This window comes from Talpa occidentalis, unplaced genomic scaffold (assembly GCF_014898055.3).
Source record: "Talpa occidentalis isolate TD23 unplaced genomic scaffold, MPIMG_talOcc4v2.1 talOcc4.12, whole genome shotgun sequence".
In the NCBI taxonomy this organism is placed as follows: domain Eukaryota; kingdom Metazoa; phylum Chordata; class Mammalia; order Eulipotyphla; family Talpidae; genus Talpa; species Talpa occidentalis.
Window position 1 is genome coordinate 85,966,036 of NW_023601212.1, and position 25,711 is coordinate 85,991,746.

The 25,711-nt window shown below is 46.7% G+C and overlaps 1 protein-coding gene across 1 annotated transcript in view; it reads right to left on the reverse strand.

Moving 5' to 3' along the window:
* The window catches only part of ITGAL (integrin subunit alpha L), a 71,240-nt gene that overhangs the window by 32,951 nt on the left and 12,578 nt on the right, over positions 1–25,711 (reverse strand). Inside the window, exons 2-5 of the mRNA XM_054693740.1 lie at positions 6,125–6,245; positions 4,912–5,014; positions 4,190–4,284; positions 4,013–4,080 (exon numbers count right to left, since the gene is read on the reverse strand). Of these exons, the coding sequence (XP_054549715.1) occupies positions 4,013–4,080; positions 4,190–4,284; positions 4,912–5,014; positions 6,125–6,179 (321 nt within the window). The 5' untranslated portion in view covers positions 6,180–6,245. The remainder of the gene's footprint in view (positions 1–4,012; positions 4,081–4,189; positions 4,285–4,911; positions 5,015–6,124; positions 6,246–25,711) is intronic.

The following is a 25,711-nucleotide window of genomic DNA, read 5'->3' on the forward strand; positions in this document are numbered from 1 at the left end:
TTGAGCGCTGCACTGTGAAGCTGTCCGCAGCATTTGCGTTGTGGGTTTGAACCCGGCCGGCCGGCAGGCAAGAATCCCAATGGCGCGGCAGACCTCTCCTGTCTCACCCGCTGCTCCCCTCAGCAGTGTCTTCAGTACATCAGCCTGTTCTGCTCCCTGCTCTGTGTCTGGTGAATTCTCTCGCCCTCCCGTGCCTCTGGCCCATACCCCAGTTCTTGTATAAATAAATAAATTTAAAAAATACATATAGAGGGCCTCCCCGGTGGCGCAGTGGTTGAGCGCTGGGTTGCGAAGCTGCCCGCAGCCTCTGCAGCGCCGGTTCGATCTCCGGCTGCTCCCCGGCCACTGGAGGAGGGTCCCACATGGCGCGCAGACCTCTCCTGCTGCCCGCTGCTCCCCTCAGCAGTGTGCTTCGGTCCTTCTGCCTGCTCTACTCCCTGCTCTGGCTCTGGTGAGTTCTCTCCCCCTCCTGCGCTTCTGACTGTACCCGGTGCTTGTATAAATAAATAAAAATAAAAATAAAAAATAAAAATCTTAAAAAAATACATATAGAACTCAAACAATTCTATAGTCAAAAAAACTTATGAAAAAACGATATGAATATGATATGAATAGACATTTTTCCAAAGGAAACACGCAGATGGCCAATAGGTACATGAGTGATCAACATCACTCATCATCAGGGAAATGCAAATCAAAACCACAGTGAGCCATCATCTCACACCTGTGAGAATGGCTGTTATAAAAAAGATGGTATAACATGTAGGTGAGGATGTGGGAACAAAAAATCCTTGTGCACTATTAGTGGGAATGTAACTTTGTGCAGCCACAATGGAAACAGTATGGCGGTTCCTCAAAAAATTTAAAAAAGAACTACCATTATGATTCAGCAATTCCACTTCTGGGTTTTATGTCTAAAAATGAAAACACTAACTTGAGGGGCTGTATGAACCCGCATATCCATTGCAACACTGTTTACAATAGTAAAGACCTGAAAGCAACCAAAGGGTCCTTTGAAGGATGAATGAATAAACAAAAAATTGTCTCACACACACACACACACACACACACACACACACATTATTTGTTAAAAAGAAGGAAATCTTGGGCCTCCCTGGTGGCGCAGGCTGTTGAGTGCAGCGCTGTGAAGCTGTCTGCAGACTCTGCAGTGCTGGTTTGATCCCTGCCGGCCGCAGAGATACCCACATGGTGGGACAGACTTCTTCTGTCTCACCTGCTGCTCCCCTCAGCAGTGTATTTCAGTCAGTCTGCCTGTTCTGTTCCCCTCTCTGTCTCTAGTGAATCCGCTCACCCTCCTGCACATCTGGTCTGTAGCCAGGTTCTTGTATAAATAAATAAATCTTAAAAAAAAAATAAGGAAATCTTCCCATTGGGACAAAATGAGTAGATCTTTGAAGGCATTACACTATGTGAGATAAGTCAGACAGAGAAAGATAAGTGCCCAGTGATCTCACTTATATGTGTGATCTTAAAAAAAAAAAAAATCCACCAAACTCATAGACACAGAGGACATAGTGGTGGTTAGTGGGGGTTGAAAGTTATTTTTTAGGGCCTCCCCGGTGATACAGTGGTTGAGCGCTGGGTTGTGAAGCTGCCGACAGCCTCTGCAGCGCCGGTTCGATCCCCGCCTGCTCCCTGGCCACTGGGCGAGGGTCCCACATGGCGCGCAGACCTCTCCTGCCACCCGCTGCTCCCCTCAGCAGTGTACTTCGATCCTTCTGCCTGCTCTGCTCCCCGCTCTGGCTCTGGTGAATTCTCTCACCCTCCCGCGCTTCTGACTGTACCCAGTGCTTGTATGAATAAATAAATCTTTAAAAAAAAAAAAGAAAATATTAAAAAAAAAGTTATTTTTTATAAGTTATAAAATAATTATCCTGGGAAGGTAAGCACAGAATGATGACTACAGTTAATAAAACTGTATTGTATATATTTTTTTAAGATTTAATATTTTATGCATACAAGAACTGGGGTACAGGCCAGAGGTGTGCAGGGTGAGAGGATTCACCAGAGACAGAGTGGGAAACAGAACAGGCAGATTGACTGAAATACACTGCTGAGGGGAGCAGCGGGCGAGTCAGAAGAGGTCTGCTGTGCCATGTGGGTTGCTCCCTGGCAGGCCAGGAATAGAACTCGTGCTGCAGTGGCTGAAGACAGCTTCATAGGTTGTGTCTTAACCCCTTGCACCACCTTGAGGCCCTGTATTGTATATTGCAAAGTTGCTGAGAGAGTAGACCTTAAAAGTTCTCATCATAGGGGGAAAAAAAAACCTGTAACTATGTGTGGTGATGACCTATTGCAGTATCATTTTACAATCTATAAAAATGTCAAAATCATTACCTGTATACATGAAATTGATATAATAGTCTATGCCCCTTATGACTCAATGTAAAAAAATTAAGAAAAACAGTACATAGTACATAGCCAGGTTCTCTCATGCATGAGCTGTGTCCACTCTAGATATACATGGTCAACTTGGAATCTATGGTGGGTGACCCTGGGTCTTCACCCACTACTTCTTCTGCACCCATCTTTCCTGTAAACCTATCAAGGCTAAGGTCTCCAGAGCATACAAAACAGAAAGTGTATCTAGAAGCACGCAACTTTATCCTTGGTGAGTCCTGTATTGGCGACCCCCCAAATGGGAGGACAAGACAACAGCAACTCACTGGGTGACCTTTTCCACAGGGGAAGTAGAGTTTTTGTTTTTGTTTTTGTTTTTAATTTTAGGCCATAATCTGCCTGAGGAATTTTTTTTTTTCACTCATCCTTCTGTCTGTCACATAGTTGAGTTAGAAGGATGCTGCAGGAGTGAAGTGTAAAGAGCAAAGGACTTGGTGTCAGATGGGAATCCTGGCTCTACCTCTTCAAAACCCCGTGACCTTGGCCAAGTCTCTTTACTCCTTTGGTCCTGTTTCCTTGTGTGTAAAATGTGTACAGACCCCAAGCTTACCCAAGAGTCTTGAGAATTAAGAGTGATAAAGTGGGGCCTACCTGGTGGCCCAGGGGTTAAAGTCTCAGCACTATCAAGCTATCACCAGCCACTGTGACATGAATTTGATCCCCAGCCAAGGAGCTGACCCACATGGCACAGCACACCTTCCCTGCCTCGCCCGCTGCTCCCCTCAGCAGTGTATTTTAGTAGATCTGCCTGTTCTGCTCCCCACTCTGTCTCTGGTGAAACCTCTCACCCCTCACACCTCTGGCCTAACCCCCAGTTCTTGTATGCATAAATAAAATAAATCTTTTTTTAAAAAGAGTGAGGACATCCCTGGTGGCACAGGTGGTTGAGTGCTGCACTGTGAAGCTGTCAGCGGCTTCTGCAGGGCGGGTTCTATCCCAGCCGGCCTGCGAGAATCCCACATGGTGCAGCAGACCTCTCCTGTCTTGCCCACTACTCCCCTCAGCAGTGTATTTCTTCAGTCTGCCTGTTCTGTTCCCCACTCTGTCTCTGATGAATCCTCTCACCCTCCTGCGCATATGGCCTGTACCCCGGTTCTTGTATAAAAAAAAAAATCTTAAAAACATGAGTGATAAAGTGTTTTTCAAATTTTAGGCATCACACTTTGGGCCATCTGTGCATCTATGCTATTATTTAATATTTTATTTAATTTTACTTTTTAAAAAACTTTAACCTCATTGTAAACAATAGGTTCCAAGAAATCATGAATTTCATGTGCTTATTGTATATTTTTCCTCATAAGTCATTAAATAAGAATGTAACTATTAAAACATTAAAAGCGCATGTACTAGGAAAAAAATCTTTTATATCAATGGTGACAGATACTTCATAGTTGAGAGAAAAAACTGAGGTAAGTAAGGTCTTGAAAAATAACTGGTTTATGGTTGGTTCTCAATAAATGCCGAATCTCAATCTTCTGGTGCCTTCAAGCTTCCACGGCTCTCCATCCCTTTTCTTCTTCCCTCTTTCTAATCTCTCTTTCCTGGTATCAAGTCTCACAGGCTCCCATCTCACACTCTACAAAATTCTTACCAAAAGGTTTCCACTTTTAGAGTCTGTTGCCAAGGTCATTCCCAAATACTTGGAGGTGTCGTTGGAACCTGTAGGCATCAGAAAATTAGTCTGGTGGGCCTTAGGCAATCCAGGCATGGGGACCAGCCCCGATTTCCTTGAGACACCTCTCTCCCAGCCCCCTCAGCAGTCACTCACCTCTCAGGCTGACCGGCTCGCAGCTTCCAGTGCCTGGCTGGCACTGATAGAGGTTTCCCGTGTTATTGCCCTCACCTGGTGCTCCCACGACAACCCTGATGAGAAATCTCCTGGTGAGATGGAGTTGCCAGGTCTTTACCCTGCACTGCCCCCCCACACCCCGCACCTGTTGAGGGCATTCAGATCCCCCACTAGGTATCTCAAATTATTGCAACCACTTCCCTTCAGGGAGGCTCCTCAGTCCCTCTTCCCTATTAAACCCCAGATAAAAAATGTGATATGCCAGAACTTTAAGAGTTAAGGAGTCTTCCCATTTACAGTCTATGAAACCTGAGGCCTGAGTAATATCTGCCACGATGTAATGTGTACATGCAGTGTTACCAATTCCAGGGTCCTTTGCGGCTTGTCTACTGTATGGCAGGTATGTACTAGGGTAGAGGCAGGTAAAACAGAGGAACAATCACTGTCTAATCAGGGAGATGGGCAAGAACTAAAAAGTATTTTAGGAGGCACTTAGGTGCCATGTTAACAGTGGGTACTCATCTCACCATCTGATTGATGGCTTGGCTTCTGTTTCTAAGAGATCCACCTACTCTCCTTGAGACAGGAAGGATCTCGAGAACTGAGGGGTTTCAACCTACTTGCTAACACCAGGGCCAGTGTCTGTCTAGGCTGCCTTGGCCTAGGACTCCCCAGGGCTCCCAGACAGGGAGGAGGCTCACCCTGTTCCAACCTGCAGGACGCGGTACCCAAAGTGCCTGCCAGCCTGTGGCATGGAGAAGTTCTGCACGTGCTGCACATCCAGGTTGTAGCTCCGGGTGGGCCCTGAGGGGAAAAGTGAGCTGTCAGCCACATCCAGCAAGGGGCCACGTCAGGCACGGCCTCTCCCTCAGTGCTCCCAGAACTGCTGGTACTCACTGACAGCTGCCCACACGGCCCCAAGCAAGTCATTAACCTGAACGACCCAGATCCTTCACCCCCAAGCTGCCCAAACCCAAAGCAGAGCTGGAACCTCGCACCCCCTCACCCCCAGACTTCCCCTTGAGGGCCTTGACTCCAGAAAATATGGAAGCAGCAACTCCCCAGACCCTGGCAGTGCAGGGCTGGAAGGACACAACTTTCTGGCCTCTCAGCATAGAAGGAAGGATAACAAGGCTGCCCGAGATGGGGAGCAGGCCCAAGGGGCCCTGAGGCATAGGGTGGCCAAGTTCCCAGGCTGGGACCAAGATGGGGATATATCTCCAAGATGGGGGTATATCTCCTCACACACCCACTTCTTCCTTGGAGCTGGAGCCCTGGCACCCTGAGAACCCAGATAATTAGCCTTGGGCTTCCTCCCATAGACTCAAGAGTTCAAGATCCACTGATTCCTGTGAGGCTGTCTCCTCACTTTTCTAATGCTCCCTCACTCCCCATCCCATCACAGACCAGTATCTTCCTTAACTATTCCCTCTGGGCCTCCATCACAGCCCCACCTCAGGCTGCCTTCCCCAGCAAGTCCAGGCTGTCCTCTCTCGACCTGCTTTCCTGCCAGGTATCAGGCTTATTTCATAGCATCCTATGGGGTCAGATGCCAACCCGTCACTTGTTCAGATGAAGAGACGAGACTAACATCCAGAAAGCAGAAAGGATTTGCCTAAGGGAGACCCACTGGGACCCTCCAAGCTCTGAGTCCCACTACACATTCCCTTTCTAAGGCCCACACCCCATCTCTAAGTGCTGTTGCCTGTCTTCCTTCTGGGTCTTTTCCTCCATAACTTGCTCAGACTTTGGACACTGAATTTCTTTCCCCCTTCCGCCTCAACAGTCCAAGGCCCCACATTACCTGTAGCCAATCCCACCCTCACAGCATTTCTGGTTTACTCCAGTTCCACAAAACCCCACAGTTTCCCCGGTCACACATATGTCCCTTCCCCTCCTGCCTCCCTTGCCTACCAAAGAGAAGTGGCCCAAACAGCAGCAGCTGCAACACGATGGTGCGGGAGCTCATCTTTCAAGCAGCTGGAGGGGCCTGACTCAGGCTCAGTCAGAGAGAGCCTTGAGGTATGCTGGCAACCTAGACAGGGTGAAAGAGGGAAATGATGATACCCTAGTGGGACTTTCTCATAGCTTGCAGTGTGATGACACTGGGGGAGGGGGAGGCGGGATCATGCCTGTGAGGTTGTGAAACCGCATGGGTTCAGAGAGGAAGTGTAAGAAGGTTAGAGACATTTCCTGTGCCAGTTTGAATTTTCACATCATCTAGCAGGCTTAGATAACTACTGCCTAAGAGCTGCTGTAATCTTTCACCAACATGCCAACTTCAGATTCTACAGTTCAGTAGAGGACTTGCCAAATAAACTGTGGTACATCCACAATGGACTACTACATTGCCACAAAAAAGATTGAGGAAGGAAAAAAAAATAAGGGAAAAACGAGACGGCTTTCTCTTGACATTGAAAGACGCCCAGGATACCCTGGCAAAGAAAAAGACCTATAGAACAGTGAATTCAGTAACTTGTTTGGATTCTAAAGTAAAATAAAATCCACAGAATAGGAAAAAATATTGCAAATTATAGATCTGATATAGGACTTGTATCCAGAATATGTAAAGAACTCTTGTAACTAACAATAAAAGACAACCCAGTTTTTTTTTTTTTAATGGACAGGGACTTTGAACAAACGTTTCCCCAATGATGACATATAAATAGCTATTAAGCATATGACAAGATGCTCAACATCATTAGTCACTGGAGAAATGCAAATCAAGATTGAAATAAGTTGCCACTTCCCACCTGCTAGGGTGGCTAGAATAGAAAGAAAGAAAATAACAAGTGTTGGTAAGGACATGGAGAAATCAAAACCTTTATACATTGCCAGTGAGGATGTAAAAAGATGCAGCTTTTTACATCCATAGGGTGGAGCAATTCCTAGGTTTATACTCAAAAGAATTCATTATTTTTTTAAAGATTTATTCATTTATGCATACAAGATCTGGGGTACAGGTCAGAGGTGTGGGGGAGGGGGGATCAGAGGATTCCCAGAGACAGAGTGGGGAACAGAACAGGAGGAATGACTGAAATCCACTGCTGAGGGGAGCAGCGGGCGAGACAGGAGAGGTCTGCTGTGCCATGTGGCAGCTCCCTGGCTGGGGATCAAACTCATGCTGCAGTGGCTGCGGACAGCTTCATATGCTGTGTCTTAACCCCTTGTGCCACCAGGGACACCCACCCAAAAGAATTTAAAACTTATTAGCCAAGAACTGGAAACTACCCAAAGGTCCCTAAACAAATGAGTGTCTAAACAAAATGTGATCTCTCTCCCCTCTCTCTCCTCTTTCTCCCTCTCTCTTTCTCTCTCTCTCTCTCAAAGAATATTATTTAGGGGGCCTCCCTGGTGGCACAAGGGGGTAAGCACAGCACTGTGAAGCTATCCACAGCCTCTGCAGCATAAGTTTGATCCCCTGCCAGCCAGGGAGCTACCCACATGGCGCAGCAGACTCTCCTGTCTTCCCTCAGCAGTGTATATCAGTAGATCCGCCTGTTCTGCTCCCTGCTCTGTCTCTGGTGAATCCTCTCACCCACGCCCCACCCCCCAGCACCTCTGGCCTATACCCCAGTTCTTGTATGCATAAATAAATAAATCTTTTTAAAAAGTACATTATTTAGCCATTGAAAGTACTGAAACATGACACAACACAAACAAATCTGGAGATCACACATTGTCTAATATCATTAAGTGAAACATTCAGAATAGGCAAATCTATAGAGCTAGAAAGTAGATTAGTTATTGTCAGGATCAAGGAAGTAAGGGATGGGGGAACTGCTAATGGGTATAGGGTTTCCTTTTGGGCCTATACCTTCCTTTTGTAACTTTCTGGAATTAGAGGTGACGGTTGCACAATTTTGTGAATATATTAAAAACCACTAAATTGGGGCCTCCCTGGTGGCGCAAGTGGTTTAGCGCTGTACTGCAAAGCTGTCCGCAGCCTCTGCAGAATGGGTTCAATCCTGGCCGCTGGCGAGAATCCCACATGGCATGACAGACCTCTCCTGTCTCGCTCGCTGCTCCCCTCAGCAGTGTATTTCATCAGTCTGCCTGTTCTGTTCCCCGCTCTGTCCCTGGTGAATCTTCTCACCCTCCCATGCATCTGGTCTGTACCCCGATCTTGCATAAATAAATAAATAAATAAATAAATAAATAAATCTTTAAAAAAAATAAAAACCACTAAATTGTATAATTTTAAATGGCACATTTTATGGTATACGAATTATATTTGAAAAACAAAAAACAAAGGATAAAAAAACTGATGTGTGTGTAAAAATAATCTGAAAAGACACACAACCAAGCACTAAGTACATTCTTTTTGTTTTTAAAGATTTTATTTACTTATGCATACAAGAACTGGGGTGTAGGGCCTCCTTTGGTGGTGCAGTGGTTGAGCACTGGGCTGCAAAGCTGCCCACAGCCTCTGCAGGGCCGGTTCGATCTCCGGCCGCAGGCGAGGGTCCCACAGGGCGCGCAGACCTCTCCTGCTGCGCCTGCTGCTCCCCTCAGCAGTGTATTTCATCAGTCTGCCTATTCTGTTCCCTGCTCTGTCTCTGGTGAATTCTCTCACCCTCCCACGCTTCTGACTGTACCAGTGCTTGTATAAATAAATAAATAAATAAATCTTTAAAAACAAAACAAGAACTGGGGTGTAGGCCAGAGGTGTGTGTGTGGGGTGCTAGGATTCACCAGAGAGAGTGGGGGAGCAGAAGAGGTGGAGCTACAGAAACACATTGCTGAGGGGAGTAATGGGTGAGACAGGAGAGGTCTGCTCTGCCACATGGGTCAGCTCCCTGGCAGGTGATCAAACTCAGGCCACAGTGGCTGCTGATAGCTTTAACCCTCGCACCACCAGGGAGGCCCCAAACACTAAGTACATTCTGCAGAATAGAGTTTATACATTGCTGTATTGTCCAAACTGTTTACAATGAGGATGAATACCTTGCGTAATTTTAGAAAACTGACCATATTGAAAACACAAAATAGAGGAACTATGGGTTTATGGGGAAAATGAAAAGGACACTCAGATTCTTCCAGAATTAGAAGGAAATCCTGCTCCACCTTCAAAGCCACTTTCAGTTTCTCTGCCTCAGGGAAGGCTTTTGCAGGCAGATGATCTATAACTTACCACCAGGCAGCTGCAAGTGACAAATTGGAATCTGGTAATTAAATGTCAGGCCGTCTTTTTCAAACTCAGTTAAAACTAGGTCATTCAGGGCCTCCCCGGTGGCGCAGCGGTTGAGCGCTGGGTTGCGAAGCTGCCCGGGGCCTCTGCGGCACCGGTTCGATCCCCGGCTGCTCCCCGGCCACTGGAGGAGGGTCCCACATGGCGCGCAGACCTCTCCTGCCGCCCGCTGCTCCCCTCAGCAGTGTACTTCGGTCCTTCTGCCTGCTCTGCTCCCGCTCTGGCTCTGGTGAATTCTCTCACCCTCCCGAGCTTCTGACTGTACCCAGTGCATGTATAAACAAACAAAGAAACAAACAAACAAACAAATAAATAAAACATGCCTCTATAAAAAAAAATTAAAAAAAAAAACTAGGTCATTCAGACTGATTCCTTTGATTCTTTGTATAGCAGCTCCAATTTGCATCCACAAATTATTTTGTTTTATTCTAAAATTATAAAAAGAATATACATTTTAGGGGCCTTCCTGGTGGCGCAAGGGGTTAATACACAACCTATGAAGCTACCCACAGCCACTATAGCATGAGTTCGATCCCCAGTCAGGGAGCTACCCACATGGCGCAGCAGACCTCTCTTGTCTCGCCCGCTGCACCCCTCAGCAGTGTATTTCAGTTCCCCACTCTGTCTCTGGTGAATCCTCTCACCCCCCACACATCTGTCCTGTACCCCAGTTCTTATATGCATAAATAAATAAATCTTTAAAAAAAGAGAATATACATTTTAAAAGTCAAACCTTACTGAAATATATAAAGTAAAAGGATAAAACCTCTCTTTTAAAGAGGTTCAACTCCCTAAATCACAAGACTAAGGGAGATTCACCACTCCAAAATCTTAAAAACAATCACCATTATTAGAGGCCAGGGAGGGACAGCTGCTCAGCATGTCCCCTGGCACAACTGATGAGAAGCAGCAGCAAAAGATGAGCGGGGCCCTGAGAAAGGGGCTGGATCTGTGGAATTATCACACTTTTATTTATTTTTAATTGAATTTATTTATTTTTGAATGCATTTATTTTACAGCTTTTACAATTTTACATTTGACATTTTATGTCTGGATATATCTTTTTTTGCATAGAAGAACTAGGGTACAGGCCAGAGGTGCAGGGGGTGAGAGGATTCACCAGAGACAGAGTGGGGAGCAGAACAGGTGGATTGACTGAATCACACTGCTGAGGGGAGCAGAAGGTGAGTCAGGAAAGGTCTGCTGTGCCGTGTGGGACAGCTCACTGGCTGAGGTAAAACTGAGACGTAGCAGTAACAGTGCTGAGACTTAACCCCTAGGCCTCCAGGGAGGCCCCTGCTCCCATTTTTAAACAAGTCTTTTCCTTCTTAAGGTTCAGAACTTCAGGTGACAAACCCATCTGCTCTGCAGGGGGCATTCTGCTGAGAACCAATTGGACATACAAGACACAGCCCAGCCTGGCACTGGAAGAGACAAACAACCGAAGCACAAGAGCCCAAGAAGAAGAGGGGAAAGGATGTGAGATCCAGTAACTTGGGAACAGATTATGAAATATGGGGCTTTAAATGGTTACCTGACTGCACATGGCATGGTCCTGGCAGAGAGTATGCCCAGTATGTTCACAACCTCTGCAACCATCTTTCCCTTCAAGTTGAAAAAAGTGATGCCACACCCACTAAAACCATGGAGGGTGTGACTGTGGGGCTAGGGCCAGATGCTGCTGGCCTCAGTTCGTATCGCCCACAAGATCAGCAGTGGAGTGTTATGTTTGCAGAGATTTTTTTTTTAGATATTTTATTTATGCATCCAAGAACTGGGGTGTAGGCCAGAGGTGTGGGGGTGAGAGGATTCCAGAGACACAGTGGGGAGCAGAACAGGCAGACTGACTAAAATACACTGCTGAGGGGAGCAGCAGACAAGACAGGAGAAGTCTGCTGTGTCATGTGACTCAGCTCCCTGGCTGGGGATCAAACTCATACTGTGGTGGCTGCTAATAGCTTCATTGTGCTGAGACTTAACCCCTTGCGCCACCAGGGAGGCCCATTTTTCATTTTCTTGGAAATAATCCAAAGCAATCTTCTGAAATGCTCAATAAAGGAGTACACTGAAGAACCACTTCAAAGGAAGGTTCCAGAACTGGAAGAACTGCTGGCCAAGTTGAACCAACCCATGATAGTACTGGTGATAATGAGTGCCAGGGGGAGGAGGTTTTTGGGTGGTGACAGTTAAGTCCCCGTCTCCATGAATGTGTCCTCTCTTTTGTGGAGGAGGGTTTGCCAATTGCCACCACTTTCCTTTGAGCCAATCCTCGGTATCCTCCAACTGATAGGGGGAAAAAAACTATTAATAATTTGGGTCCCTGACATTCTTCATACCAAAAATTGTTAGTTCTAGTAGTTAACTGTACAAGTGTGACCTGTTTAGAAAAACTGTAATTATCTCATCACAAATCCAGAATTAATAACCAAATCAGACATTTTCAGTGTGAAGGTTTTCCTTCAGACAATTGTTCTGTGACCATCCCAGGCTGGGTAGGTTCATCACCAGTTCAGGCAGTTTGAAAGAGAATCTTGGAGCCTTTGGCATCATCCTCACAGTTTAGGGGAGCCCTTGGCATCATCCTCACAGCTGGGAGACAGTAACTTGGGCCTCCCCTCTTTGCTCTCTTAGCTATTCTCTGATGCTCTCCATTGCACTCTGCCGCATGGTCCTCTGTCGCCACACCTCTGTCCTCTGCTGCCACCCTTATGTGCTCAGTCTCTTGGCTCAGGTGTGCCCATTCATGCACACCCACACCACGCTCCAGGTGCCACCATCAGACATGCGTGTAAGACCACAGGTGTCAAGCATTGATGCTCATGGCAGGAGGGCAGAAAAAACCTGTTAACTTCCATTTACCTTACCACCATCTTCTAATTTTAGGTGTTTGAATTAGAGTTTAAGTGTATAGAAACTTTAAGTGTATCAGCAGCAATGGATAAAACACCTGGGATAAGGGGAATTTAGGAATCAACCTAAAAGTCTCCACAGTGGGGATGACAGCTGTTAAAGATGTTTCAGCAGGCAAGTATACTCACTCACATATCATGTTCTGGCTTTCAGTTAAAAAGAAAAGAATTTTCCTCCTTCTGCTGGAGGACTATAAGACTGAGGAAGCTACAAAGTACAAGAAAGCCTCAAGGATTCTAGAAAGTCAGGGGCCCTTCGCAGGAAGGAGTAGGTGGTTTCCCTAAGATCTGCAAGACAACCACAATGGATGTCTTGAAGCAGGATGTGCACTATACACAGACACACACACACACAAACACACACACACCTCCTTCCTTAGTCACAGGTACTTGGTGCCTTCATCAGAATTTGATCGTCAGTTCTCTAACGGCCCAGTTCCCCTGAATTGTCTTTCACTCCCTTCCTTTGTTAAATTGAGATTTAATTGATACATTAGTTTCAGGTGTGGACATGAGTCCCCTCTGAATCTATTAATCACAACAGTACGTCTACTTAACATTCACCACCATACATAGTCACAAAAGAGGTTTTCTTCTTAAAAAAAAAGATTTATTTATTTATACAAGAAACGGGGTACAGGCTGATGCATGTGAGGGTGAGAGGATTCACCAGAGGCAGAGCAGGGAGCAGAACAGGCAGATGTACTGAAATACACTGCTGAGGGAGCAGCGGGTGAGACAGGAGAGGTCTGCTGTGCCATGTGGGACCCTTGCTGACCGGCCAGGATAGAACTAGCGCTGCAAAGGCTGTGGACAGCTTCACAGCGCTGCGCTCAACCACCTGCACCACCAGGGGAGGCCCTCTTCTGATGATAATTATAGGATCAGTCTCTCCAAAATGCTTAGACAGACTTTTCCAAGATGTCCTGAATGGGCCTTTCCCGATACATGTCACCTTGGTATGTGGAACTAAGCTCAGTCCAGGCCCTGTGGGTCTCGAAAGAAATTTATTACTCAAAGAATGAAGATTACTTAGATTTCCAGATAACTCCAGAAACTTTTGTGGGTTTTTTTTTTTGTTGTTTGTTTGTTTGCTTGTTTAAATCAGAGAAACCTGTCTTACACGATAGGGCAAACATCTAGACGCAAGGTTTTGTCATAAAGTCACCCCCTCCTCTTCATGTAAACCCCCCTCACCTATCCTTGATCCTCAGGGTCCTTGGTATAGGGTATAAATTCCTGGTATGACTCATTCACTTTAGAATTTACAGCCATGTAATTTTCCATACATATGTTATTAAATTTGATCTTTTATCCTACTAATCTATCTGATTTTAATTTGTTCTCCAGTCTCAAAAGTACCTAGAGGGTGGGGGATTTTCCCCTGTGCCCTGACAGAACTTTTAAGGTCAACTCATTTAGCAACCTTCAAATACACTGTACAGTATTGTTAACTACAGTCACCAAGCTGTGCATTACAATCCAGGACTTATTTCTTTATCATCAGAAGTTGGTACCCTTTGAGGCCCTTCACTAATTTCCCCCAATACCACACCCAATTTTAGTAACCTGTTTTTGGTAACTTCTCATAATCTGTTTTCTGTGTCCACAAGTTTGCTTGTTTAAGAGTCTAGATATAAGTCAGATTGTACTCTATTTGTCTTTCTTTTTTAAAAAATTTATTTATTTATGCATACAAGAGCTGGGGTACAGGCCAGAGGTGTGGGGGGTGAGAGAATTCACCAGAGACAGAGTAGAAAACAGAACAGGCAGACTGAGTGAAGTACACTGCTGAGGGGAGCAGCGGGTGAGTCAGGAGAGGTCTGCTGCGCCATGTGGGTTGCTCCCTGGCTGGCCGGGAATCGAACTCGTGCTGCAATGGCTGCGGATTGCTTCATGGGTTGCATCTTAACCCTTGCACCACCAGGGAGGCCCTCTATTTGTCTTTCTTTGTCTGACTTATTTTACTTAACATAATGACCTTAAGATCTGGGTTGTCCCAAATGGAGCCCGTCCTTCCTTCCTTTTTATGGCTGAATGTTGCTGTGTGTGAGTTGGTGTGTGTGAATGTGAGTGTTGTGAGTGTGCCACATCTTGATGTATACTCAGGTTGCTTTCATATCTTGGCAACTGTGAACAATGCTGCAATGAACATGGGGGTGCATATTTCTTTTCAAGTTTGTATTTTTGTTTTCTTTTTTTTTTTTAATTTATTTATTTATACATCCAAGAACTGGGATGTAGGCCAGAGGTGTGGGGAATGAGAGAATTCACCAGAGACAGAGTGGGGAGCAGAACAGGCAGATTGACTGACATACACTGCTGAGGGGAGCAGCAGGCGAGAAAGGAGAGGTCTGCTGCACCATGTGGGTCAGCTCCTTGGCCAGGGATTGAACTCGTGCTGCAGTGGCTGGTGATAGCTGGATAGCACTGAGACTTCACCCCTGCGCCACCAGGTAGGTCCTGTACTTTTTTTTTTTGTTTGAATAAATATCCAGCAGTGGAATTGCTCTCTCACATAGTAATTCTATTTTTAAATTTTTGAGGCACCTCCATGCTGTTTTCCATCCATTCCCACCTACATGAATTCTCACGAGAACGGCTATTGCCACTACAGCTCCTCCTCTCTGTCTCCTCCTCCTGGAGAAGGTCTACCTCCCAAGTACTACCATATTAGCCTTGAGAAACCTGAGTGCTTCTCTCTTAGGCTTTAAAACCTGGCATGATTCCACTTTGGCACAAAAGGATCAAGTTCAAGCTCCGTGGCATGGCTGTCAAGGCCTTGCTGTCTTTCCATGGCCTGTGCTTACACCTCATCAGTGTTCAAATAGGCCAAGAATCTGAGTGAGGGGTTGACACTTGAATCATTGAATCATTCGCATCCACTGTGTCAGCGCTCGCCCACCCGCCAAGGCATCAGGGACTTTGAGAAACGCTCTGTGGAGCTGAGGAAGGCAAACTCTGACCTGCCCCTTCTAATCCAGCAGTGCTCTGTGTGCAACCCAGACTCTGGGCCTCACATTTGGCCAAAAGCATCATGTCTCTTTGAACAACTTCAATACTGATCAGGTAACCAGAGCCCTGGAGAATGTGGTAAGTGGCAACGCCTGAAGCTTCCACTGAAGGTTAAGAACAAGAGCCCCATAGCCTGGGCTCTTGTGGACTGAGGACAAGTGTGTTCTCCTGTTGTGTATAAAGCTTATGCTGTAAGAAAATCAAGCTTGAAACATTGGCCATACTTTCGTACTGTCATCTTGCTTGCAGAAAATGAACAATGTAAGTGATCCAGCTGGTGATGATGGCTGACCAGCCCGAATCAATGCCCAGAGCAAAGGTAACCACCAACAGATGAAGTCAGCTCCCTTCAGGATGGCTGGTTGCTCTACTTTTTATGAATTGTTCCATACAGGATTGTGAAGATGGAATCAAATATATCATCTCACAGAGAAGGGACAAATGAGATCCTAGCTTGAGAAGTGCAGGGGTACCTGAAATCTGTGTACTGAAGACAGTCAGTGGTCTGGAGGCCTCAAGTCCTCCAGGTCCTTTGTAATGTAAAATGAGCTAAATTATGTCTTATTTTTCCATTGTTTCACCTGAAAACAATGAGAATTTTCTCTTGCTCCAAGAGAGCAAACGGGACTCTGTTTAGTTGTCTCTCCTCTTGGTCACTCCCTGGCCCAAGCCACTGTCATGTCAGGCCTGGTTTGTGTGACAGCTCCCTAATGGTCTCCTGGCTTCAGACCTTGTCCCTCCATGGTCTGTTCTCCACACAGCAGTCAGAGGGATGCTTTAAAATTACAAACCAGGGCCTCCCCTCTTGGCGCAGCGGTTGAGCGCTGGGTTGCAAGGCTGCCCGCAGCCTCTGCAGTGCCAGTTTGATCCCCGGCCACTGGCGAGGGTCCCACAAAACAGAACAAAAATAAATAAATAAATAAAATTACAAACCAGATGATGTCACTTTCTTACTCAGAACCCTCCAGTGGCTCCCCATTTTACTCAAGCCCAGGTTCTCAGGACTATGAAGGTGTAACCAATCAGATAGAAGTCTTGTTAGCTCTCTGACCTTGGTTTTGTCCCCCTCTAGCTCTCTCCTTTCCAGTCATGCTGCTTACCTGGCTATTACAGGACAGCAGTGGCCCCTACACCTTTGCTGGGTCCACTATATATTTGCCCCTGCAGGGCCTTTGCACCTGCTGTTATCTTGTTGGCTTTTCCATGGCTCATTCCCTCATCTCTTTTAGTTGCTCCTTAGCACTTACAGGCTTCTGCTTATCTTATTTACTTAGTCATCTAGTTTATTGTCCATCTTCCCTACTAGCATGTAAACTCCACTGCTGTATCTCAGTGTTTGAAACAGTGCCTGGAGCATAGTAGATATTTAGTCAGCAAATATTTACTTAATGAGAGAAAGTTTGGAGCTACCTTTGTGCCAAGGGAGAGTTAAGGGGTTTTTGCTTCCCAAGGTCCAGGCTCTTAAAAGCAAAAGTCTGTATCATCCAAAAGAGAGAGGCGGGCCTCCCTGGTGGCTCAGGATTAAAGACATGGCGCTATCAAGCTATGGCCAACCAGTGCAGCACAAGTTCTATCCCCGGCCAGGGAGCAACCCACATGGTGCAGCAGACCTCTCCTGACTCGTCCGCTGCTCCCCTCAGCAGTGTATTTCAGTAGATCCGCTTGTTCTGCTCCCTACTCTGTCTCTGGTGAATCCTCTCACCCCTTCCCCCACACCTCTGACTTATACCTTAGTTCTTGTATGGATAAATAAATCTTTAAAAACAAACAAAAAAAAAGAGAGAGGCCGAAGGAGTTGAAAAAGGGCCGAATTCCCAGAGATGGGAGTTTATTTAATAAATGTATGATTGAATAATAAACTGCTGGCAGGTAAGCAGCCAATGGGCTCCGTCTACAACTTGAACTGGAAAAGAGAGGGGATCGGCCTGGCATAAATGGGGAGGAAATGGTGCCAACGTGCAGAGAAGCAGATGTTAGGAGAGCTAGACCATGAGGCGGGTGAAGGAAGAAGAGTGAGGGTCCCCCACCCCTAACAACTCCTCTCATCCCAGTCCACATACTTTCACACTGAACCCCTCCTCTCGCACTCTTAAATTTATAAAATGTTGAAAGAGCTGGAGTGTGGTAGCAGGGAGCCTCAGGCGTGCTTGGGGGCCTCTGGCTGATGCGGATGACAGCAAGTGGTGCTGATTGCCATCAGCTGCTGCCTCTCGGCCCAGGCTCTCCACCCACCACTTCCTCCTGGGTGCAGTGACACAGGCTGCTTTGGTCAGGATGGAGAAAAGATATTTCTGGGTCACCACAGTACTCCTTCCCCTTCTTCCCACCTGCCAGAAGGGTAGACACTCCTCAGAGAAGGAAGTTGGGCTCAAGGAAGAGGAGGTCACTAAGGCTCAAGGGACCCACAAAAGACTTGGAAGTCACCACCCTAGTCCTTATGATCTCATGGCTAGGTGGGCCAGAGCATTCTGAAGTTCTAGAAATTCTACGTGCTTTTCTGAGGGAGGGCTGAGCTGAAGGTACTGCAGGTAGGGATATTCTAAAGATAGCACCCCTTGGGCACACACACAGTCCTTGGGGCCCCTTTGTCACTAGTGACCTCATTCCTGGGACTCCATTTCCAGTCTCTGGTCATGTAATTGATTTCTGTGGCCAGAAAAGCAGACAGTTCAGGGCCAGAGACTGGAAACCAGCTTGGGCAGTATGCACTTGCTGTGCTGTGCTGATGGCTCTCTTCACCTCTCGGGCCTTGGTTCCTTCCTCTGCGCATGGCTCAGTCTTCTGCAGGACTCACCAATCTGTGAGTTCAAATAGGATCATTTCAACCTTAATACCCCATGTTGTTGTCTTATTGCCCCACCAGCCAAGATGCCCAGCTTCCTGTGAGTCCTCTGTGTTGTTTCAATCAAGAGGTATTTTGATTGTGCTCGTCTCTGGTATGTGAGCTGCCCCGGGCCTCACACCTTGGCTGTCTTCTTCTATAACCAAGACCTTATTGGTAGCAATTCTTGGCCATTGGCCCTAGGCCTTCCAAATGCCAAGGCTATGGGGAAGTTGTGGTGGAGCTGGGGAGAACGTGTCTCTCTGTTTTGAGTCACATCAAGATAAAGGTGTTCCGGGACCCCCCTGGTGGCGCAAAAGGTTTAGTCTCAGCGCTATCAAGCTATCATCACCACTGCAGCACAAGTTCAATCCCTGGCCAGGGAGGTGACCCACATGGCGCAGCAGACTTCTCCTGTCTTGCCCGCTGCTCCCCTCAGCAGTGTATTTCGGTAGATTCACCTGTTCTGCTCCCCACTCTGTCTCTGGTGAATCCTCTCACCCCCAGTACCTCTGGACTACACCCCAGTTTTTCTGTGCAAAAGTAGATAAATCTTTAAAAAAAAAATTTTCAGATTTGAAAGGACTCCTAGGTATCACCTAATTCCACCCTGCTTCACCATGCACAACTCCCTTCTATGTGATGTTCTACTAGATCTTCACCCAGGCCCTGCTGTGCACTTCCAGAGATCGGACGCCATAGCTTCTCAGAGAGAGCCACCGTGTCTCGCAGCTCTGCTGTAGGGAAATGCTTTCTTGCATCATGTGCCAGTTTCTTCTTTGTGACTTCCATGCTTTTAGGCATGGTTCTTCCCTGTGGAAATACCGAGGGCAAGTGTGTTCTCTTTAAGTCAAATGCTCCCACTTGAAGTGCCTTCACAAAACTGGACAGGGCTTATGTCACCCCTTGGTCTTCTCTCTTCCAGACTGGATGGCCTCAGTTTTATTTAAAACTGTCAAAACTGGGCCTCCCCGGTGGCGCAGCGGTTGAGCGCTGGGTTGCGAAGCTGCCCGCGGCCTCTGTGGCGCCGGTTCGATCCCCGGCTGCTCCCCGGCCACTGGAGGAGGGTCCCACATGGCGCGCGGACCTCTCCTGCCGCCCGCTGCTCCCCTCAGCAGTGTACTTCGGTCCTTCTGCCTGCTCTGCTCCCCGCTCTGGCTCTGGTGAATTCTCTCACCCTCCCACGCTTCTGACTGTACCCAGTGCATGCATAAACAAAACAAACAAACAAACAAATAAATAAATAAACATGTCTCTATAAAAAAAAAAAAAACTGTCAAAACTGGGCCTCCCTGGTGGCGCAAGGGGTTAGGCACTGCACTATGAAGCAATCCACAGCCTCTGCAGCACGAGTTCGATCCCCATCGGCCAGGGAGCAATCCATATGGCGCAGCAGACCTCTCCTGTTTCACCCGCTGCTCCCCTCAGCAGTGTATTTCAGTCAGTCTGCCTGTTCTGTTCCCCGCTCTGTCTCTGGTGGATCCTCTCATCCCCCACATCTCTGGCCTGTACCCCAGCTCTTGTAAGTATAAATAAATAAATCCTTAAAAAAAACTGTTACAACTGTCAAACTTTCAAGTCCTAGGACCCCTGCCCCCAAGAAGAATGCCCTGAAATCCCCTGAAATCTGGCTCCTCAAAATAAATGCAACAAGGATGTTCCCCCTGTCTTTTAACTAGAAACAAAAAGAAAGAACATAAATATCCATCAATAGTAGGAAGTCTTTCATATGAATTAAATAAATCCATTTTATAGAGTACTATTCAGCCTTTAGTAAAACATCGTACCATATTTTCCAGTAGCATAGAAATATTGCCACTGGTAAGTAGAAAAAAAGAAAATTATAGAATAAGGCATGTTACATCTTAGTTGTCTGCTAGGCAGGAAGTCTGTCTTTCTCAGCCTGTCTTCCAATCTCTGTTTCTTAAACATTTCATTATTAGTGGATAGAGGATGTTAATCTCTTCCCTCATTCATATTCTTTCCATTTATTCACTCAGCCTGTGCTAAGGCCCTCTCTGCTCCAACTCCATACTGGCTTTGAGCTCCTGGTGTCCAGTGAAGCATAGTGCCAGCTATGAGGAGTTCCCAGATGCCAGAGAAAATCTACCATGGTAAATACCAGAATGGAGGAAATCACAGGGTTACAGGGTTACAGGATCCAAGGGTGGGACTTCCCAGTGTCTTGAAGATAATAGTGTTTCTTGAGCATAAAGAACTTTTGGATGATTGAGGGCAGCCTGTGCAAAGGCCCAGAGGTCAGGGGGCAGCTAGCCTGTCTGCTGTTCACCCCCTCTACCCTACTTCACCCTCTACCACTGATCCTCTGCTATATCATGTCCCTTTAGGTTATTTTCCACCTAGCAGAGCAGGTGGCCCCAAAGCCTAAATACAACAACATCATCTCTCTGTTTAAAATCAATCCTGTGACTGCCTTTTCCCCTTAGGACAAGTTCAAAACCCCTTCACATGACCCATCAGATCTTGCATCCAGTCCATCAGGAAATCTTTTGGTTCTGCCTTAAAAAAATTTCCAGAATCTGACCATTTGACAAATTTCCAATGTGAACACCTAGTACAAGACTCCATGGGTCTCTCCCCCGGGGTTTTTATAGGTGCCTCTTCCCCTGTCTCTCTGCATCTATTCCCCCAGCAACACATGCTCTCATCTAACAGCCAGAGCGATCAAGTCACTGTTCTGGTAGAGACCTCCAGTGGCTCTTATCTTACCCCGAGCCCAGGCAAAGTCCTAAGAGTGATCCACAGGCCCTAGGCAACGCCCCTCTGATGGTCACCTCCTCTTGCTCTCCCCTTGCCCACCTGTCGCCAGCCGCATTGGCCTCCTGCTAATTCCTCCAGCACATCAGGCTTGCTCTGTCTTGGGGCCCTTGCCATAGGTGTTTCTCTGCCTGGAATGCTGTTCTCCCAGATTATCACAAGATTCCCTCACTCATCACCTTCAAAGTCACCCTCACATTCTGTCTCTATCTCTGAATCCTCCATTCCCTAAATTCTGTCTCCCCTGGAGTCTCTTTTTTATTCCTGTCTTTTGTTCATCTTTTTTAGCAGTGACTCATTAGAGCTTCTCACATTTACCCCTGAAGTACAAAACTAAAGCTTCCTGCTACTTGGGATGGTGGAAGATGGTTAACAGTGTGAAGGCTGTGGCCATGGGTGTCATTTCTCAAGCCCATGACGCAGAACTTGTTGCTGGCAGCCACATGGAGCAAGCCCAGTGGAGGGTGGGGGCTGAGAACTGAGGTGGCAGGTCAGGGACCAGCAATGGCACACTGATCTGGACGTTGGGCCAGAGGGTGGGAGCTCAGGTCACTGGGAAAGGCACTGGAGTCTGATTACAGATTAAAGGCTGTAGCAAAGTGGGCCTCCCTGATGACCTAAGTGGTTAAGCCTAGGTGCTATCATCACTACAGACCTGAGTTCGATCCCCGGCCAGTTTGCTAACACAAATGGTGCAGCAGAGCTCTCCTGTCTCACTGGCTTCTCCTCTTAGCAGTGTATTTCAGCAGATCCACCTGTTCTGCTCCCCACTCTGTCTCTGGTGAATCCTCTCACTCCCAGCACCTCTGGCCTACACCCCAGTTCTACGAAAAGAAAAAAAAAAAAAAAGCTGTAGTGAAGTCAGATTATAGTCTTCCCACAATGACCTTTGACACACTTTTTTTAAAAAAGATTGTTTTAATTTTGCATACAAGAGCTGGGGTATAGACCAGAGGTGCGGGGCATGAGAGGATTCATCAGAGATAGAATGGGGAGCAGACCAGGCAGATTTACTGAAATACACTGCTGAGGGGAGCAGCGGAGGTAGATAGCTTCACAGTGCTGTGCTTAACTCCTTGCGCCACCAGGGAGGCCCCTGACCTTTGACACTCTTAAGTCCTATCCTACCATCCCCTGCTCTGTGCAACATCTCTCTAACCTCATTTCCTATAACTCTTTCCCACACACTAGGCACAGTTACCCCGGCCTCCTTGTTCCAGTACACTCCTGCTTCGGAGGCTTTGTCTCTGCCTGAAAAAATCCTTCCAAATGCATGCTTAGTCCTCTCCATTCAAGCCCTTACTTCAAAGTCACCTCGCTGAGACCTTCCCTGGCCACACACACACTCTCCCCTAGACTTCCTACCCACTTCCTCCAGACTCCGTTGCTTCTCCTTAGTTCTATCTCTAACTAGAAAATGGTTGATTTTATCTATTGCTCTCTGTGTGTGTCAGCTCCATGAGGGCAGGGATTTTTGTGTCTATCTCTGATAGGCCCCCCTTTATTATCTCTTCCTAGATGTAACCCCTATCCTAAATTTTGTTTGTCGTTCTCATACCTTTCAGAGTTATTTTGGTTTTGTTTTTTAATATTTATGCATCTCAATAATGTATTGCTGCTTTGCCCAGGGTTGAACCTCATATAAATGGCATCATAGTTTATTCATTCCTCTTTCACTTGCTTCTTACTTCCAACATTTTTTCTAGCTCAGGGGGCTGGCACAAAGGAAGTCTCCAATAAATATTTGCAAATTGGAGAACTCCCTGGTGGCGCAAGGGGTTAAGATGCAAACTGTGACGCTGTCTGCAGCCTCCGCAGCATGAGTTTGATCCCCAGGCAGGGAGCAACCCACACGGTGCAGCAGACCTCTCCTGGCTTGCCCGCTGTTCCCCTCACCAGTGTATTTCAGTCAATTTGCCTGTTCCCCGCTCTGTCTCTGGTGAATCCTCTCACCTCCCCCACACCTCTCGCCTATACCCAGCTCTTCTGTGCATAAATAAATAAATCTTTAAAAAAAATATTTGTGGGGCCTCCCCGGTGGCGCAGCGATTGAGCGCTGGGATGCGAAGCTGCCCACAGCCTCTGCAGTGCCGGTTCAATCCCCGGCTGCTCCCCGGCCACTGGAGGAGGGTCCCACATGGTGCGCAGACCTCTACTGCCGCCCGCTGCCCCCTCAGCAGTGTACTTCGGTCCTTCTGCCTGCTCTGCTCCCCGCTCTGGCTCTGGTGAATTCTCTCACCCTCCCGCGCTTCTGACTGTACGCAGTGCTTGTATAAATAAATGAATAAATAAATAAATAATCTTAAAAAAATTTTTTTGTTAAAAAAAAAATTTGTGAATGACCCCAGGGCGAGTATGAGCATCTGCTACCTGTCAGGTACTTCTCAGCCATTACTTTATTTCTTACTGGAAATAAATGGGATAATTCGTTTTTGCTTTTTAAAGAAAGCATATAACACAGATTATGTGGACTGCTGGTCAACACTACTTGAGAGGGTTCGGTGTAACGGTGCAGGGGGAGGGAGCGAGAAGGGAGAGAGGGAGACTGAGGGAGAGGGAGAACGAGGGAACGAGCGCCCCCTGGAGTTCAGTGTGAGGGGGTGATGCGCCTCTGTTACATGAAGAAAAATGTCTAAAATACTCCCTACTGAGAGGTTACTAGTACCAAGCTCTGGGAAGAAGGATTTCAAGTTATTTTAACTTCCTTTATACTAAACTGCATTTTGTGATTTTTGTACAATGACAACAGAATGATTTTGCAATAAGAAAAAATTTTGTAGTGTACTTGAACCTGCTGAAAATTTGTTCAGTGTACTGAAAAGATACTGAGTGTATATTTTACCACAACAAAAGAACATTTTTAGAATGTCCTGAGTCTAGTGTAATAATGCTAAATTATCATAATGGGAAAAACCCTCTAACTACCCCTAGCTCAGTGCTTTTATCTTATTTGAAAAACAATTGGGGAGGGGGTGCTAAGGTCCTCCTATTTTTTAAGATCCTCCTTTCCTCTCCTTTGTCTGCTCTCCCAACCCACCTGCAGGTTTTCACCTTTGCAATCCTTTAACCCCAAAATGGTACATGTGGCTCAACAGATCTCTCAGTGAAAAAAAAACAAGAAAGAAAAAAAGGATGTTTGAATGTTCCTAATGCAGCTACAAGGGTCACCCCCAGAGACCTGTGGACCCTCTGCACAAAAAGGCATATGAGGTGGTTGCTCTGAGTCCAGAGTTGGTCACAGGCCAAGGCGAATTTATGACTTTCTTTGTGTTAGGGGGAAATGATGTCCTGAGCTGATCCCATACAGGCTTTGTGGACCCCACCCCCACTCCAGACTAAAGCCATCAAGACATTGGGAAAGACAAATCCCATCACCACCAAGGGAGGATAGCTGGGACCTGAGGGTGGAGTTGGGCAGCCAGGTTGGATATAAAAACCAAACACGTGGGCCTTGGGGTGGCTGGCTCGCGATTGCTCGCCTCCTGGCTTCACCGCTCCTGGCTGGCGGCCAACTCTGAGAGCGCCATTTTGGGATTCCTGATCGGCGGATCGGGTAGGACTCATTTAAAACTTTGTCTCCCACTTTTCTCCCAGAGCTGTACATTTCCTCATTTCCCCTTCCCTTGTAAACAAACCTTTTATTAACCTTTCGCGTGTGCCTGCAGTAGAGCATTGATAAGTCCTTTTAAGCACAGGTGAGGACCCACAGTCAGGCACCCCGTTTTGTATCGGGGTTGTTCTACAACAGTTGCACTGGTCTGGAAGAATGTTGCTCCCAAGTAGAAAGCACAGGGAAATAATAAGGGTGAAAACCTTTCCCCCAGGGGCAAGGGTGGGCATTATTAATATTATCAAGGATGCCCCCAGGATGAACAATTCCTGAATTTGAACTCTCAGTAGATTCTCAGCAGGCTAACATGTGTACAAGACTCTTAGCTAATCTGAGACCTGAGTTTTCTTATCTGTAAAATGAAGATAATATTTAATTCCCTGGGTTGCTGTGAGGATTAAATGAGATAAACGAGAAATGTTCAACACCCTGCCTGACTCATCAAAGGTGCTCACAAACCGTGTAACTCATTGAGCAAAACACCTTCCTTCAACAAATGTTATTGCTAGGTAAAATGCTAGGAAACCAGGATGGACAAAACAGGGCAGACCCTGCCTCGGGGAACTTACAGACTAGTGGGGCGGACAGATAGTCACCATATAATCATGTGAATAAAGAATTTCAAAGTGTGCTAAATGCAGAGAGGGAAAAGTTCAAAGATCAAAGAGAGCACCTAACCAGGGATATCTGAACTAGTCACTTTTTAACCCAGGGGAGGTGACTACAGACATGAAGGGACGTTTCCATTCTTCCTATACTGATACATGGAGGATCCATCACAGTTCAATATGCTGAGCATTTTGCAAACCTTTCATCAGATGCTAGCAGAGAGCAAGACACTCATTTTACAGAAGTGGAAAGAAAGGTGCAGAGAGCTTATAGAACTTCCTAAGGCCAGCTCATTGATAGCAAATCCAGAGGTCAGATGAAACCCAGAACTTTTGCTTCCACACCTATTGCCTTTCACTATATCACTTTTTTTTTTTTAATTCTGAAACAAAGCATACTTTCTTTTTCTTTTTCTAAAAAGTTGAAACAGGGCCTCCCCGGTGGCGCAGCGGTTGAGCGCTGGGTTACGAAGCTGCCCGCGGCCTCTGCGGCGCCGGTTCGATCCCCGGCTGCTCCCCGGCCACCTGAGGAGGGTCCCACATGGCGCGCAGACCTCTCCTGCCGCCCG